An 18,628-nucleotide genomic window follows, 5' to 3' on the forward strand; every position below is an offset into this window, starting at 1 on the left:
GGCCGCTACATAGGCTTGTGTCCTTCCTCCCACTGAAATATCCGAGAGAGCGTCCATAATGGCCGAATGGTGAACATTGTCAAATGCCTTGGTGAGATCCAAGACCAAGATGGCCCTGGTGCGTTTAGCGTTCCTGTGTGTAGAATCTCTTCCGAGATCTGTAACATAACGTCTTGAGTGGAGAGATGGCTGCGGAATCCAATCATAGAGTGAGGGAATAGGTCTCTCTTGCATGTGTACCTGCAAGCGGGCCAGAACCACATGTTCAAGAAGTTTCCCTAAGCAGGATGTTAAAGAGATGGATCGGAGATTTTTGAGACCCAAAGGTTTTCCTGGTTTAGGAATGAAGGTGATTTTCGCATGTGTCCATTGCGCTGGGAGCATTCCATTTTCCCAGCACTCGTTGAAAAGGTCTGTAATGGCCTGTATGGAGTTCTCATCCAGGTTCTTGAGCATTTTGTTAGTAATTTTGTCTGCCCCAGGTGCTGATGTCGGTCTGAGCTTGTGCATGGCTGCCCGTACTTCCCATGGCGAAATGCCTTCGTCCAATTTGGGGTTCGGGTTGCCGCGGTAGTCAGGTAGTGGTGTGCGAGTAGTGGTAGATAGGTATTGTTCTTTTAAGGCTTCGAGAAGGGCGTCATCTTGTAGGGGGATTTTTTGGAGGACTAGACTAACATTTTCCCGCTGGTTGTTCTTGGTGTGATCTGGATCTAGCAGACAACGGAGAAATGTCCACGTATCTTTCAAACCGAGATTTCCGCTCATGCGGTCGCATAGCTGACCCTACTGCTGGAGTGCCAACTGTCCTGCATAGGCTTCAATTTCTTTTGTGAGTGTTGCGTTGCGAATCCTGAGTGTTCTGTTATGATTGTTTGCTAACCATCGTTTTTGCAGGCTGGCGTGGGCCTCCCACATGTGCAGGAGGCGGTTGTCTGCGATGTCGGTATCAATAGTGAGTGGGATTGTGGAGGTAGCTAATGCCCCATCCTGGGAGAGGCAATGAGCTCATTTGTCGAGATCGTCAATGGTTTTGGGAGCTGAATTTCGAATCTGGCGAAATTTATCCCAGTTTACAATTTCTATGGGGCGCCGAGTATATCGAGCTAGTGAACTGAGCTGAATACCTGTATTTACGATGTAGTGGTCGCTCCCGAAGTTGTTGTACGTGTTGCTCCAGCGGCTGTGTGGTATGTTCTTAGTCAAAGTGAGGTCTGGACTGGTGTTAGTTTGGACACTGTTGCCTATCCTTGTTGGGTGGCCTAGATCATTGATTAAGGATAAGCCCTCATTCTGGATGAATATCCAAAGTGCAGTGCTCTTTCTGCAGTTCTTCTTGTAACCCCAACTCGTGTGATTGACATTGAATTCACCGAGAAATGGCCTTTCGGAGGGCTGCTAATAGAGGGGCTGTAGGGCTGTGTGGTATGTTCTTAGTCAAAGTGAGGTCTGGACTGGTGTTAGTTTGGACACTGTTGCCTATCCTTGTTGGGTGGCCTAAATCATTGATTAAGGATAAGCCCTCATTCTGGATGAATATCCAAAGTGCAGTGCTCTTTCTGCAGTTCTTCTTGTAACCCCAACTCGTGTGATTGACATTGAAGTCACCGAGAAATGGCCTTTCGGAGGGCTGCTAATAGAGGGGCTGTAGGGCCTTTGGGCGGGCTGTATATATTTAGAACGAATAGGCTGCTGCCTGTGCGAGTTCTCGGGAGAAGCTCGACTAGGTGGCTGTCTATATCCTTTAATTCCAGGTGGTGGTCCGTAGCCGTTAGGTTACGATGCACCAGTGTGGCGACCCGTGGGAGTGTCGTTCCCTCTGGTTCATGCGTGGTGTAGTTACAAAGTTTTGTCTTTGTTGGTGTTTCTTGGCGATAATGGTGGGAGTGTTGGCATTCGAAAGTGTTTGTAGGTGGAGTTGTAAGTTGTCTCGTTTTGCACGGAAACTCCTACAATTCCACTGCCACACATGTATCCCATTACGGTGTGCAGCCATGTTGTGTTTGGGGTGGGCGCTGGTTGGCTCGTGCCGATCCTGTTTTCGGGGGTTAAGAGCCCATTAAGCTGGGTCTGCATTTGAGCCGTGGTCGCCTCTTGTACTCCTTGACGCCGCTCGAGCGCTGTCAACCGGTCGAATATGTTGGTCATCCAGGCTGTGTTGTCTTTTTACATTGAGGCTATGCTAGCCTGCATGGCTTCGATGGCTGCAGTTAAAACAGCCATCGGATCGGTGTCCATAGGGGTAGGATTGTCAGCCTCTGCTTGTGCTTTGAGCTTAGGGGAAGGTTTGCGAGCAGGTGACGCCGTGCGCGTAGAGGAGGTGGAAGAAGGCGGCAAGATGATCTGTTTAGGTGTTATAGGTGTTTGGGTGGGGCATGCAGGGGAGTCATCCCTTTGGGAGGAAGATCTTTTTTGAGAAATATTTGTAACTGTTGTTTGAGCTCCGCGATTCCGAGGCTTTGTCCCTGTAGTTGTGCTCTGAGCTCCGCGTTTTCCTGAGAGAGCGAAGGTGATCGCGATCTCCAGTTAACCTGTTTTTCGGCGGGCTGGGTCCTCTGGCCAGGGAGGAGCGGGAAGGAGGAGGGCGACAGACTCCTGTTGCGGCCCTTTCTTGAGGTGGATCTGGACTTGGATCGGGCATGGCCTCGGCTCAGGATTTCTTTTCCTCTGCTGTTCGAGCGGCTCCTGATCCGCAGCCGTGATGGGCGTTCGGTGGCGTTTTGCAGCGCGTTCCGTGATGCAAGTTGGTTAGCGTCTGTCTCCGCGTGGTTATCCTCGTTCTTCTTTTTCTTTGGTTGCATTTTGAAACGCTTCTTGCAGACGACCATCTCGCGCCGTCTGCGAGTAGTGGCGGTGCCTCCGCCGGTGGTTTAACATCTGCTTCGACGATTCCCCCTACCGCTAGGGAAGCTCGTCCCAATGAGCGTATAAGAGACAGCAGCGAGCTACAGAGACGGAGGAACAGCGCGAGAGAAGACTTTCTAAGAGGCGTGCTCAGTATGCAGCTTTGCGTGGACGTGCAACCTCTTCAGTGGAAACAGTGGAAGATGTAACGGATGTTACTGATTCGCTCAATGCCATGGACAGTGATGCAAAAGCCAGGTGTAGTCTCAGCAGTGATGAACGTTGGAACTTGACGAAATGACTGCGACGTGCCCAGGAAACCCAGGAACAACGACAGGAGCGGCTTGAGAAGGAACGTCCGTCGCGGATTAAGGAAAGTGAACGCCAAAGGAAGACACGCGCCGAAGAAGTGACGCCATATCGTATCCAGAGTGAATCATTGTATAACCACCACAGTCTAACCATAACAAGCATATACATAAGCCCCACCACCAGCTGAACATTAGCTGAACCTGGGCGTAGCCATGGGTATTGCTTTCGCAACCTACCTGGCTTAACCAAGCTAAGCCTCTGCCAATTTTTTATTATTCATCGAGCTCCAGTTAGTCGACCATATCACGCTGCTGGAATGAGGTAACATAGCCGGCTGTGTTGTTGTTGTTGTGGCTGTAGGAAGAAGAAAAAGAAAATGCACGAGCCTGCTACTCCAGGCTCTGTAGCTGAGCCATAGAGAAACATACTTCTCTATGGCTGAGCCACCTCCGCTGCCTCGTGCAGGCGGGTGCAATGACGGCTTACAACAGATAAACATTCTGCGGCAGGCCAGCCCCACCGCAAACGGCGGTGATCGACCTTCCTCAGCCCCATCAGGGGAATACTGGCGCCGGCTGTGAAGAATTGAAGTGTTGCACCATTGAAGAACATGAGAGAAATGGCTGGGGCTTAGCTCAGCTAAGCCAGGTTATACAAGCGAAATATTTAATATTCTCGGTCATGCTGTGTTGCTAAGCTAGGTAGACTAGTCTCTACCTCTAGCTATATACTTACATGATTGGCAACGTTAATCAGATGATGAGATCCAGCCCGTCGTCTACAAGACCGTCTCGACGGAGTATACGTCCCCGCCGACGAGGTGGATGTGTGTATCGTGGATGTGTGCGCGAAACTACGAGGTGTGTGTGGTTGTTGTTGTTGTTGTGGCTGTAGGAAGAAGGAAAGAAAATGCACGGGCCTGCTACTGGCTCTGTAGCTGAGCCACCTCCGCTGCCTCGTGCGGACATAAGAGAAAATACAGAAGGAAAAAAAAAAGAAAAGGGGAGAAAGACGCGCGCCGCAACAACGGAACGGCCGTCGTCCACCACCACCATTGAAGCGGTGGCGGGTGCAATGACGGCCTACAACAGATGAAAATTCGGATGGCTGGCTAGCCCCCGCCGCGACCGGCGTTGGCCCACCGTCCCAACTCCGTAGGGCCAGGTACTGCCACCAGCTCTACGAGGTGTGCGTGTGTGTATGCACGCTCTTATACATTGTGTTATGTACCCTAAGGATCGTCAGATTCAGGCCTGGCGCCTGTTATGTAAGTAGTAGTGCCCCCTGAGAATCCCTTTGATGTTTACTCAATGAACGCCAGTCCCAATATGGAGTAGGCCAGAGTCACCTCATCTTCTCACTATGGCTTCCATTTTCTGTCGTATCATCTGTCAGAATCATAACCTGTAGTTACCCAGATATATCATGGTGTCAGCAGTAAAGTAACGCAACGTAGCACCTCAAGTGATGCGGCGGCAGCAATCCCGCGGAAGCGTGGCCGGAATGGAAGACAGCCTACCAGCTTTACGAAGCAGCATGCGAATATACCACAAAGTCAAAAGCAACACGGCCCCGCCGGGGTGGTGCAGTGGTAAGACGCCCGTCTACTGTGCCGGAGTACCTGGGCTCGAACCCGACCTCGGCGGCTGCGTTTCGATGGAGGCGAAACGGAGTGGAGTCCATGTGCTGTGCGATGTCAGTGCACGTTAAAGAACCCCAGGTGGTCGAAATTTCCGGAGTCTTCCACTACGGCGTCTCTTATAGCCTTAGTCGCTTTGGGACGTTAAACCCCACAAACCAAACCAAACCAAAAGCTACACGGCGAGTACTGCTACTTCATGTCATGGGCCCAACAGCGCGGAAAGTCGTGGAGACATTCCGTTTTCTTCAGCCAGCCGGAGGTGAGCAGAGAAGCGTCACGGTAGCAGCATTTTTGTGAAGTTCGACGATAGGTACCTTCCTTACAGAAATATGACGCAAGCGACCGCCATCTTCAACAGCATGAGTCAGAAACAAAACCAGCCGATCGACGAGTTTATTGCTGAACTTTAGCACCAAGCAGCAAGGCGGGACATCGGTGACAAGCATGACCGCCTCCTGGGTGACAGGATCATCATCGGCATTTGTGACGTACAGCACTACGAGAAAGAAGGCTGTTCCGCAAGAGACATTTGACACTGGAGAAAATAATCGCTAATTGCGGAGCGGCGGAAATCTCCAAGCAGTATATGTTCTCGATAGCACTGACAGCATATGGAAAAGAAACGACGGTGGACAACCTGAACAGAAAATACAAGCACGTTCGGCAACAATTAGCTGGCAAGCAACAGCCGAGAGGACAACCGGCGTTTCATCGAAGAAACAGTCAGCCCAAAGAAAGAGCCTCAGCGTACATGCGGCAGGTGTGGAACCGTACACCAACCCCGACAACTTCCTGCCTACGGCTCTACTTGCTGCGCTTGCGGGAAGTTCGGACACAACGCGAGTGTTGCATGACAGAAGCAACGAACAACGCAGAGAAAAGTTTGGATGCTTTTGGAAACCTCTCATCGTCCTTCAACGTAAGGACTTCCACAAAATCTCCCCTAGGCTGCAACGCCTACTGCTTCGGCTCTAGCACTAACATTGTGAAGTTGGTGTACGTACCTTGTGAGCACCTGATAGCTGCGGACACACTGTCTCGAGCTCCTGATCCATCAGTCACCATTAAAACCTCGGACCAAGAGTATCAGGATTGGCGTGTATATTGGTGGAAGCATCAACCACGAAGCAAGCTGAGATAAGAAACTGCATAGCTACTGATATCACAATCCAACGTGTAGCCACATACATTTAGAAGGGCTGGCCTGACAAGATCTCAAAAGTTGCTCCAGAAGTGAAGCTCTACTACTCCATCAAGAGTGGACTATACACAACTGATGGTTTTCTGTGTTTTGGTAAACTTGTCGTGCACCAGACATGCCAAAAGGAGGTGCTCTCTAACGTCCAATGACCCGTCGAGGCGTCGTCTCATGCAAGAACACAGCTCGCCAGACTGTCTACTAGCCCGGAATAAACCAAGACATTGAGGAGATTATATCTAATTGCGAGGTCTACTAAAGCCATCAAAGAGCTAACCAGCGAGAGAAACTCCTTGACAGAACTACCAACACGTCCATGGGAGAAATTGGCAGTGGACTTCTTCCACCACAGTGGCGCTACTTATTTGTTCTCAGTGGACTACTATTCAAAGTTTGTGGAGGTCAAGAAAATGTCAACAACCTCAGCCTGATCGGTGATCACAGTGCTCAAGGGTATGTATGCACGCTTTGCAATACCTTCAGAAGTTGAGAGTGATAAAGGCCCTCTATTTGACTCCACGGAATTTAGAAACTTCAACAAGGAATGGGACATTATCCACAAACCTACATCACCGCCTTTCTCTCGCTCAAATGGACAAATTGAGAGAACCATCCAATGACAAAAGCGCTGTCCGAAGACAAGGAAGTCGCAGTGGTACTGTTGAACCATAGAACAGCTCTAATGAATGGCCTCCTATCCCCACTAGAGATGCCTATGGGAAGAAAGATAAGAATGTTTATTCCAGCCCATCCCAGTACTTTGTTACCGCACTACCCTCCCAAGGAGCTACAGAAAAAAACTTCAAACGAGGCAGCAGGCACAGCACGAGCACGCAGGCCAGCATGCTCAAGCTCTGCCCCCGTTAAGTAAAAACCAGCCAGTGTGGTTTTGGCATGGAAAGAAATGGAAGAAATCAGTCATAACGCAATTAGGCCCAGAGCTACGAAGGTATAGTTGCAGCAGCCAATGGTCAAGCGTACATGGGCAACCGACATTACCCACGAGTGCGGCGTTGCTTAAGAAATCACCAGACAACACCTAAAGGCTACTATTCTGTTGAGTCGACAAAAGAAAATGAGCCGCACCATTTCTCACACACGTGAGCCCTGCCTGACTGTCCTTTTTTTTTTTGATTGATTTATAGGAAGGGAAAGGCGCGGTAACTGTCTCACTTGTTTTCTGTCGACACCTCAACCGCGCCGTAAGGGAAGGGAGGAAGGTGGGAGAGAAAGTGGAAAGAGAGAAATATGGCCGTAGTGGAGGGCTACGGAGTAATTTCGACCACCTGGGGATCTTTAACGTGCGCTGACTGTCCTTTATTCGTGGGAGGCCAAACAGGGCATGGAACGTCGACTTAAAAGGCAAGGCAGAAACAACAAAAATCTCAGAAGAAGACTGGCGCGTCATAACAAAGAAATAGAAGATTACGCCTTTAAACTATGTGAACAAAATTGGACTAACAAATGTGGCGACATGGAAAGGAATATGAACCTCCCGCAGACGTGGAATATCCTAAGACATTTAATAGACCCTGAAACGTCCAAAACACAAGCACGAGTCAAAATGGCTAAGGTTAGACACGCATGCGAAGAGCAGGACGATGACATATTCATGAAGAAACTCGTCGAGACATACATAGGGGACACCGAAATTAGAGAGCTACCCGACTACCAGGGAATTCCAAATGAGAAGTTAGATGCGCCCATCACGATAGCTGAAGTAAGGGCGGAGATAGCGAAACTCAAAACCAAGTCAGCTCCAGGGCCAGATGGAGTCACGAATAAGATGCTCAGGAATTTAGATGACAACTCGATAGAGGCCCTTACCAGCTACATGCAGAAATGCTGGGAAAAAGGGGAGATCCCACCGCTGTGGAAAGAGGCTACCGTGATCCTGATCCCAAAACCCGGGAAGCAACCGAAACTGGAAAATCTCCGGCCTATATCGCTCACGTCATGTGTAGGAAAGTTAATGGAACACATCATTCAGACCAGAATTTCAAATTATATGGAGGAAAAAGAGAAATGGCCAGACGAGATGTATGGCTTCAGGCCCCATCTGAGCACACAGGACGTCATGCTGCGGCTGCAGCAAGACATAATTAATTCCAGAACCAAAGATGCGAAAGTCATTATGGGACTGGACCTAAAAAGGGCCTTCGACAACGTCAAGCACGAAGCCATCTTGGAAGGGCTCCAGCAGGCAGGAATAGGGCTAAAAACTTATCGCTATGTCAGAAATTTCTTAACGGACCGCACGGCGGTTATAACTTTCCAGGAAATACAATCTGGGGTGATCAGGCTAGGCAACAGGGGGACACCTCAGGGATCGGTACTGTCACCCACCCTTTTCAACATGGCCATGAGAGGGCTCCCGAAGGAACTGCGGAAAATTGGGAATTACAACTTAAATTACAGCCTGTACGCGGACGACATCAATCTCTGGATCAACAGAGGGAGCGACGCAGAGATCAATGAAACGCTGCAGGCGGCAGCAGATGTCATCTCTAAGTACGCGGCGGACAGAGGACTTAAATGTGCGCCTGAAAAATCAGAAATCTTCGTGTATAATGACAAGGCACTCAGGAATAAACCTCCCTCTGACCCACAGGTGTACGTGGAAGGAAGGGAGATACCAAAAGTAGAGACAATACGAATATTGGGACTCCACTTACAAACACACGGAAGGAACACGATCACCATTAAAAAGTTAGAAAACCACGCGACCCAGACATTAAACCTCATCAGGAGGGTCTCACGTAATGGAGGCGGCCTCAAGGAAAAAAACCTCCTGAGATTGGTACAAGCCTTCATCATTAGCAGAGTGGGCTACGCCACGCCATATCTGAACCTAAAGGCAGATGAGAGGAGAAAGATAGACGCGCTCATCAGAAAATGCGTTAAAAAGGCCCTAGTCCTCCCAACATGTACATCGACGGAGCAGCTACTGGCCCTAGGACTGCACAATACGATTTCAGAAATCACGGAAGCGGTTAAAACCTCGCAACTTGAAAGACTCAGCACGACGCGAGTGGGAAGAGCTACGCTAAGTAACCTTGGAATAGCCACAGACAGGGGGCAAAAGGAAAGGGTTGACATTGACAGGAAAATCAGGGCGCACCTAAGAATCCCTCCCCTACCCAAAAACATGCACCCTGAGTTTAATAGGGAAAGGCGACAGAAAAGGGCGGAAGCGATAGAAACAATATATCGGAGCAAACCCCCAAATGAAGTTGCCTACGTAGATGCGGCAGGAAACAGCCGCAGTCGATACATGACCATAGCGGCGGTAGATGGGGGAGGCACCCTCATCACGGCGGCTACCATACTAGGGAAAGAAACCGAGATAGCGGAGGAAGCTGCGATAGCGATCGCTTGCGTTGGCACCAAAGCTAGATATATTATTAGCGACAGTAAAACTGCAATCCAAAATTTCAGTAGGGGGAGGGTAAACCCCCTCACCACCAAAATTTTAACGCAAGGAGTGATTGATAGGACGATCAACATCATCTGGACCCCGGCGCACGAATCTGTCAGCGGTAACGAGGCGGCCCACAGTGCAGCTCGAGATCTCTACCTCCGAGCTGTACAGGATGGCTCGGCTCAGGCAGAACATAATAGAGAAGGGCGATTAATCTCGTATCAAGACATTACAGAACACTACAGGCAATGCCGGAGGCGTTTCCCCCCACCAAACAAGGCGTTAAATAGAGGTCAGGCAATGGCGTGGAGACGCCTGCAGACTGGAGTATACCCAAACCCAGTACTAAATAAACATATCCGATCGGACTGCGAGGACGATAAATGTAAAAGGTGTGGGGCGAGAGGAACCCTCGACCATATAATTTGGGAGTGCGCTTACTCCCCAGGCAGGGCGCAAAACATTAGCAGTAGGGAAGCCTGGGAAACCTTATTGCGAAGCTCAGACCCTGAGCTCCAACTCACCGCCGTCCAACTGGCAGCAGAGGCCGCCGGCGAAACCAAACCGGCCAGCATCTAATGCGACCATCCCGTGCGGCTGGGCCGCTAAGTCCCCTCCCCCTTACAGGGGGGTGAGACAGAGCGGCCCAGGCGGTGTGGTCCTTCTCTGTTGGACAATAAAAGTTTTCAACAACAACAACAACATCGCGTTGTTGTGGCTGTAGAAAGAAGGGAAAGAAAATGCACGGGCCTGCTACTGGCTCTGTAGCTGAGCCACCTCCGCTGCCTCGTGCGGAGAGAGAGAGAAAGTAGAGAAGAAAGAAAAAGAGGAGGGAGAGAAAGACGCGCGCCGCAACAGCCATCATCCACCCCCTAAGTGGTGTCTGGTGCAATGACGGCCTACAACAGATAAAAATTCGGCGGCAGGCTAGCCACCGCCGCAAGCGGCGTTGACCTACCGTCCCAACCCCGTAGGGCCAGGAACAGCCACCCTTCACCACCTCTTCCCTACCCTTTAATCCCGCGAACTGTGCACTGCAAGCCCTCCCTAGAAGACGCGCTCAGGAAGGCCAATGAGAATTCCTTCAAGATTCCTCATGTGATCAATTTTTTTTTTCGTTTTGGTATTTCTTGTGTGGTGGGTGTTATGTAATTAGCAGTGCCCTCTAAGAATCCCTTTGTTGTTTACTCAGTAAACACCACTCCCAACATTGAGTAGCCAGAGTCATGTCATCCCTTCACCATGGCGTCCGCTTTCTGTCGTATCATCTTTCCTAATCATAATCTGCAGTCATCCAGATATGTATATCAGCGCCTACGAGACACAACAAATATCTGGTTCCAGAACGTGGCTCCTCTCTGGCTGTCTGCGTACGTCACGCAGACGCCTCGCACTTTTATTTCGGCGAGCGGCGAAACACGTGGTTCCGCGTTGATAACGTAGATGCGAGGTTCAGCGTAGATGCGAGGCGAGTGCCGGTTAGTGCCGCTGGCTCCACGCACTGCAGCGAGTCACGTGGTACTGACACACCTCCACTCCTCCAGGTCAAATTTACCGCGCCAATTACCCTGGCTCGACTAGAATATAGTTAAAGTTCCGCTTTAAAAGACGAAAGTGAACGTGCGGAGTCAGTTCGACTTTGAAGCGACTTGCCTGTAGTACTGAATAAAGCTGTGCACAATGCTTCACACTTTTCAAAACAGCCGGAAGTCCTCATGCACTAGCCTCTTTCTCAACACGCTGGCCTCTCCGAAGAGCCTTTAATTTTGAGAGCGCCCTGGGGCATCTCACGTTGAGGTCCGGATGTCTGTGCGCACAGAGTTGCACAGGGGGACGATTTCAGAATGCTGGTTATCCAATCCGATCAGACAGAAGTGGCTGGCCGGTATAATCCACCCGTCTTTGACAAAGCACCTGTAATTCCACACCGGAGCACAGCACCCAGTGAAAGTGCCACACAGATAGCAGTTATGTTTTGCAATGTTTCCAGACAAATAACGTTTAACCGAGTGGAGACTGGAGAATAGTATTTCTTACGTGTAATATTATCTAGATTGGTATAGATATATATACACTACCCTGCTCAATGCCCATTTTGCTTATAAATATTGTTATAATTTCAGATTCGCAGTTTCTGCTCTCAATTGCTTTTCTTTTTTGGCTCTCGCCCTCCCGTTTGTACCGTATTTGGTGCTGAGTATTTGAGAAAAATGTATATATAAAAAAGTTTCTCAGTTCCACAATTAGATGTAGCACACATTCTTCCATGTTATACAAGCAGCTCATAAATAATAAAAGAGCATAAGTGCATTCATACAGCAAATAGAAGTTATCATGCATATATTTAGCACAGTATCTGTCGAATTAAAAAAAAAAAAGATATTTTCGACAGGAAATTACTCCCGCGTTTAGTATCAGCCCAGCAATTGTTAAGCGTTCGATTTACAGTGGGAAACCTTGCAATGGTTCTTCAGATCCTCAGCTTTTACAAATATCAGGTCTAAAGGAATGTCAACGACTACACCATAACTGACATCACAGCACGACGGACGGTCAGATGGTCGGACGGACGGACGCGAAGACAGATTATCAGCCCCTTTCAATCGAGGGGGGGGGAGTATCACCTGTAGCTGAAAAGCGTCACCTCATTATTACCTCTGCAGAGCCTAAACCTACTGCATCAAGTTAGCTTAACTGAATGCACGCAGGATAGTAAAGGTATTGCGTTAACAGCTGAACGGATTTCAACAAGATGGCTTTGCCTATCATCAGTTTATGTATACAGATGTGCCAGCATATATTAGCTAATATTCGATGAGTGCAATCGAAGGCTGCACGTTTCTTTGTAGCAAACCAAAAACGCTGGGCATATACGTTTTACTCCATCTTTGTGTGGCAAGAAAGAAAAAGCAGTGACAGCAAGAGACAGCAGCGAAGCGCAAGCGCGACCGCTCATGCCAAAAGTAACTCCGAACTCGTTTTCCTTTCTCGCAAAAAGAAGGGAGAGCAAACAGAACCGCTGGCTGCGAAGCGAAGGCAGCTTCACGCGCCATCAGTGCAGGCTTTCATTCGCCTCCTCTCCGGAGCCAGGCTCGGATTAGGACGGCGCGGAGAAGCTGTCAGCCTCAGTGCCCAGGCGCAGTGAGGCATAGGGCCCAGTATAAAAGAAAGATGTCTGCCAAACTCTTCCTTGATCAGTTCGCAGTGGCTTTAGTGACTAGTGTGGCTGGCTGAGGTCCCCGCTGCGACAATCTGTTTGGCAGCGATTATGAAGGTGGTTCAGGTAATGATCATCATTTATTTATGGATGAAGTAATCATTCGTCGTAATGAACAGCTGAGGACAGGTTTTCCTACGATTATCGCGATAGAGTACGTGCGAGTTGTTTTCGGGTTCTATACTTCACTGTTGCCAAGCCTATCACAGCTCCTCTTTCCGAGTTCGAGTGGGTTTTCAAGTAACGCTAAGTCCGTTGAGCCGAGTGTCTATACAACAAAGCTGAGCGCACACACTTGTTTCACAAGAGACCAAAAGGGGGCGGCTTGGAAACATAAATTACATGCCGAAATATTTATATCCAGCATCTAACAGATTTAGTCCTGTAATATTTTGTGTGTAGTTCAGGTTTTTGAAACAGCAAAAAGAAAGAAAAAAAAATAGACGGTACACATGTGGCAGAGGAGTGTGCGAGAGCACAGAAATATTTCGCACGCGTCATACATAATGTCCTTCGTTTAGAGGCATTTCCAGATGCAAATTAATCATGACGAAACTCAGCTCGAAGACGAGGGCGAAAGACACGACGACCGCTTTCGCCCAGATCCCTCTATCCCTGCCGAGAGGGAGCCATCACAACATCGGAAGTTAGCATGTCTCAGGTCGGCCCTTCTCGCCAGGAACCTTTCATATTGCAAAGCATATTCGTGATAGTGTTGGATGGCAGACTCGTGTACACGAGATCTTTAGACTTTCGGAGGAAAAGCGTTGGAAAAACAGAACGAGCGAAATAAACAGCAGGAAGACCCGGTCAACATTTCCAGGGCAAAGTTTCAGAAAAAAAAATTGAGACAAAAAAAAAACAACCTCAAAGGACCTAGAAACTGGTGACTAAATACCTCATACCTGTGGCTGCAGGTACGCAAGTCCGTAGTACATTCCTTGTTATCTACAAAATGTCGCTAGATCCTCATCGCAGATATGGTGGCATCTGTACTGAACTAGTATATGTGCTGACGTGACAGATGAATGTACGTTGCATCGGCATGTTCCGAGTACCGAATTTTTTTTCTTACATTGCGGAAGTTAAAGCCAGGTCCTTTCTTCGTAAGTGTACCTTTTCTGATAGTGGGGCGAGTCTAGAGAGGGGTTCGAAATTTCCCTCACACACGTCGAGACCCCAGTTGTGAGCCATCAGCACGAATGGGTTCTAGAGTGTTGTTATTCCAAGCATTTTATGTATCTTTATGGAGCCGAAATGCAGAAACACTATGGCTTGTTAATATACTGATCCGCATACAAGGCAGAATGAATATACGGCCCTTCACTATAGAACATTACATGCCTCATATCTAATATCAGCATGCATTGCTTTAGCGTACACACACAAAAAAAAAAATCCTCATAAGAAATGCTTTAAACGTGGCATATTGCAGTACATTTTGTAATTTCGCGCACCCACCTTACAAAGAACGATATACTTTTATTTGACTGCATGAACAACTATGATTTGTACTTTCTTGCAGGCCTCTTACAGTTGAGTGCATGCTTTTGCCTCATTGATCAACAGATTCATCAGCATAGAAAAGAAGATAGACAAAATTTCTGATCAGGAACTCGGGAAGTCCGTAATGAAATGTCCGTTGCTGCAGCTTCTGTGCAGGGTTCGATAGTCCGATAGCAATATTTCTCCTGCCTTAATGAAGTCGCCCAGAAGAAAGTAAAATCCGGCGCTGGCAGGTCGTCTGATGAAAAAAAAAAAAAAAAAAAAAAAAAAGAAAAAAAAAGAGAAGAAAAATAAGAACAGGCATAAAAAAGTTATAATAATAATGGCTGAAGCTGCAGAAAGCTCAATCATGATAAAAATGTTCCTTTAAGCATGCAACCGAGTTATGAGCAAGATATAGGCGTTTTTAATTAAACGTGCCCTGAGATCTTTTGGCGCTGTCATAGGAGTGCAGGCCACATCGCTATATGTCGATAAATAAAAACTCCTACGAACACATGAATAGACACTTCGAGATATCAGTACTGTATGGCGGAAAGCGCACTCAGCTGAATTATACCCCGAAAAAATGCAATACAAAAATGGCCTTGCCAAGATGCTTCTCTGTTCACATACCTATAGAAACGTCACTGAAGAACGCCTGCAAACAATGATTCCAAAATTGCGAGAGCAATAGTATAATTAACTTAATTGTCCATTTCATATTTCGCTTCGATAGCAGCGATGGAGCCAGGAATCAACTGGGGGCACACAATCATCTGCATTAGTTTTGCGTAATGAGAAGCATACTACGGTGCGTGTCGAGTGATGCACAAAAAACTGGGAATTGCAGTACGTGTTGAAGGAGTGGGAGCATCCCTGTTGGTTGAAGGGGAGGAACGGGAGCGGTGAAGGGTCGAAGAGAAGCGTTTACTGCGGGCTGCTCGCTGGCACTAAAGGTCTGGCACTAAAATCAGCTTTCGTGAAACGATGAGCAAGCCAATGTCCAGACCTGGTATCGACGTTGCGTCCGGATGGAGTATCAGGACGAGGCGTACGTATCGGTGTACTAGTGCCCCCAAACTAAAAAGGAGCATGGCCTTGTGGAAAAATTTCCCTCTTTCGTCCGGGCTGCTCATGAGGCGGGCACCAAGAGTATCCAGCTTAACATCCGGGTTATTCCACATGCACACAAACTACACATGCGCATCCGCTTGAAGGGCGTGCCGTGAAACAAATTTTTGTTCTTTCGTGTGCTCCGTTTTTATTTTGGGGGCACTAGTACATGTCGTCTTGCCTATATCGCCTTATGTACGTACGCTATGTATTGAGGAATGTCCTACTAAGGAATTCAGTGCGAACCGCATGACCGTTGGAGCTGTAGTGCGTGAGAACATTGTCTGCACTTAAGAACATAAAAAAACCCGCACTTTTAATGCGAAAGCATTGGTGTTTCCATGAGGTCGAAAACTGTAAGGAAAATAGAGATCATTATCTGAGGCCGACCTCGGACTTGCGACTCAGATCGAAATATTAAGTTCTGATTCATTCGTGACTCATATCACGATCTGAGTGAAATTGCAGACCACGGGCGGATTTATAAATTATGGGCCCCGTTAGTAGGGGGCATACAGGGAGAAGGGAGGAGGACAGGTTTGATTTGGACCATGCGTTCTGGACCTTTTGTTTAGTTAAAGAAAAATAAAGTATTTCAGCGCTCTATGTATCTTGTCTTCCCTTTCTTGTCTTTGTCCACGTGGTGCTGTTCTGCTTTGTGATGAACCAACTAGCACGAGATGTGTTATTCAACTTCGTCATGGTTTTTCATATACAATTTCTGGCGCCCCCGCCCCATCAAAAATAAATAAATAAATAAATAAATAAATAAATAAATAAATAAATAAATAAATAAATAAATAAATAAATAAATAAATAAATAAATAAATAAATAAATAAATAAATAAATAAATAAAAATAAAAATAAAAATAAAAGTCTCTCCTCAAGACAGAGATTATGACCTTAATGTGGACTTGAGTGAGCCCCTGAGTTGATTCATGAGTGATTCCGGCGACCTGTGCATTTGGTCAGCGTTCTTTTATTTTTTTTATGAATTTACTCCACCAGATGACATTTTTCTCAAAGCTGACATTTCAACATGCTGAAATAGTCGCATGGCAAACCCCTCATCACGTCAACCAGGCATTTTTAATGAAGCCAAAACGTCTAACATTTTAAAGCTACCTTTTTGGTCGGTATTTTCCCTTTCCTTGGAGGTGTGCCCTGAGAATGCGCCGCCAAGAGAAGCGACAGGCCTCGCTAGTCAATTCTTTCTCCAGAAGTAGAGCGGAAAGTCATCCAGATAGCTTTTCCTTGTATCATCTGGCACTGATTATACACAGAAAATAAAAGTGGATTTTTTTTTTCTCCACCAGACATTGGCGTTGGCTGTAGCGCTGGTCGCAGTCCGCAGTAGCGCCAGCCAAGGAAGCAAGGCCAAAGTACTGCTAGCCTCAAACGACTGGAAAGGTGAGGCTGTCCTGTCGCAGTCGATACGAGTCGCCGCGGACCCGAAGAAAGCGGCCGTCACCAAGCGGCACGGAGCGCCATCCCGACAGTACGCCAGCTCGTCGGAGGCAGCAAACTTCGTCCAGCCAGAGGCAGTCCTGCGGTCGGCGGCGGCTTCGGGCGTCACGTATCTAACCGAACCCACCAGAGCTGAAGGCACGTCCACAGAGACGGTATCCAAGGCCGAGCCATCGGCAGCTGCAACCGGCTACGGGGGTGGTCACGGTGGGGGTCACGGCGGTGGGCACGGAGGTGGTCACGGCGGAGGCCATGGAGGTTATGGCGGATACTTCCAGTGAGTTAGCATGTGATTTTCCACTGACTCTAACCATCTATTCATGCGATTGTTCCTTAAAAGGAAGAGATAGGGAGAAAGAAATAGGCTGGGAGGTCAACTAAAAGGTTGCTCCGGTTGGCTACCTTGCAACGGGGGAAGGAAAGAGTTAATATAAAAGAAACGGAGGAATGGAGTATGTGGTGTGCTGCAAAGAGCTATAGTATGTCACAAAAGAACGCGTCTGGAGCCGAACAGCGTTTGACCAGCCATTTTGCTGACATTTTGCTCTCTGTGAGGGACAAGAACTAATGTTTATTAGTGTAAGCCTGAAAGCCTTATAAGCAGGGAGCTAAACAAGTCAGTCGAGTTCTCGCACAATGTCGGAATAGCTCCTGCATGTTCTTGCAGTGTCTATGATAACAGCAGCAGACATGCCACCGTGTCGGACAAATCTGAAATAAAAAAAACAGGTGTGAAAGAAAGCTTGTAGCTGTTACTCAGTATCGGTAAAGCTGCCATTTCGGATTCATGCAAACTAGACCTGCGTCAATGATTCTCTGCGTTTGATTCGAAGACTAAAACAATGATATAAAGTCGCCACGGCAAACCCGGCAATGCTCGCAAAACCATACAAGAGAGGTCGTTCTCAAGAATACCCGTGAAGGGAACGAGGAAACGCGCTGGAATGGATGAGAACGCGTGATCGGAGAAAGATGCCATTGGTCATACGAACAAATAGTCCTCCACTTCTGGGTCATCAGCATCGTGCCAAGCAAGCTGATCTGGACGGGTGCCTGGCCTGATGTTTTGCTCTATAGACCACTCGTATAGCTCTCTGCTCAATTAAGATACCTCGCTTAATTTTGTCCCAATGTATAGGACGGCTGCCACAGGTCTTGCGAATAAAACCGTTCAGCCGGGAAACAAACTGTCACTAAATGAGGCACTCAGCTGCAAGTATTTTTTTGCTCATTACAGAATCAGTGTCAAGAAATGGAACACAAAGAAGCTTATCATCACCACTATTCTTTCTGGAGCGCTCAAGCTTCTATATTCTAGAACGATCCAGCGCCACCTCTAATGCAGCAGACAATGGCTCTTCTACAAAAGACCCTTAGCTCGTGGATGCTCTGCGCCACAAATGCATCAAAGGAGGATCCGCCTTTGTGGCTTGTATGTATTTTCAACTGGAGCTGACGGGTTCCAGCGCGGGCTGGATGGCCGCATTTCGGTATCGCGGTCTTTCTATTGCCTAATTCGAGTCCCTGAGTGGAAGAGCCGGGCGTTATTTTATTTTCCGTCTTTAGCCGATGACTTGCGTCTGACAGCACATCAGCAAAGAAGGTGCAATATACTTGATAAATGGCCGTATCGTATACATATAGTTGGCTTCAATTATAAACACCCCACCCTTACTCTGAGCGCATGCTTATAGCATCAACCGAGCTTCTTTTGGTTGCAGGTATGCCCGTGTCCCAGGCTACAACACGTACGAGTTCGGCTACCGCAAGGGGAACCCGTATCACTTCCAGGAGCGCCACGAGACTCGTCACGGGCCCCATTTCCGCACTAAGCAGCGCTGGGGGGACAAGCATGGCGGCTACGGTGAACACTACTGGGAGTACAATCACGCGCCCAAGTACCACTGATGACCAGTCCGAGGGGTTCT

At 48.0% G+C, this 18,628-nt stretch overlaps 1 protein-coding gene and 1 long non-coding RNA gene across 2 annotated transcripts in view; one reads left to right on the top strand and one right to left on the bottom strand.

Annotated features, from left to right (window-relative positions):
* The first annotated feature begins 12,682 nt into the window (after positions 1 to 12,682).
* On the top strand, positions 12,683 to 18,608 carry LOC146208358 (uncharacterized). Its single transcript, XM_084587262.1, has 3 exons — positions 12,683 to 12,697; positions 16,550 to 16,977; positions 18,422 to 18,608. Exons 1-3 carry the CDS (start codon positions 12,683 to 12,685, stop codon positions 18,606 to 18,608), a joined length of 630 nt encoding a protein of 209 aa, XP_084443388.1.
* Positions 17,280 to 18,628, bottom strand: part of LOC146208359 (uncharacterized) — a 362,139-nt gene continuing 360,790 nt past the window's right edge. Inside the window, exon 4 of the long non-coding RNA XR_014703376.1 lies at positions 17,280 to 17,411. This is a non-coding gene — a long non-coding RNA (uncharacterized LOC146208359). The remainder of the gene's footprint in view (positions 17,412 to 18,628) is intronic.

This window comes from Amblyomma maculatum, chromosome 1 (assembly GCF_055883805.1).
Source record: "Amblyomma maculatum isolate TAMU_Amacu chromosome 1, ASM5588380v1, whole genome shotgun sequence".
Taxonomy (NCBI): Eukaryota; Metazoa; Arthropoda; class Arachnida; order Ixodida; family Ixodidae; genus Amblyomma; species Amblyomma maculatum.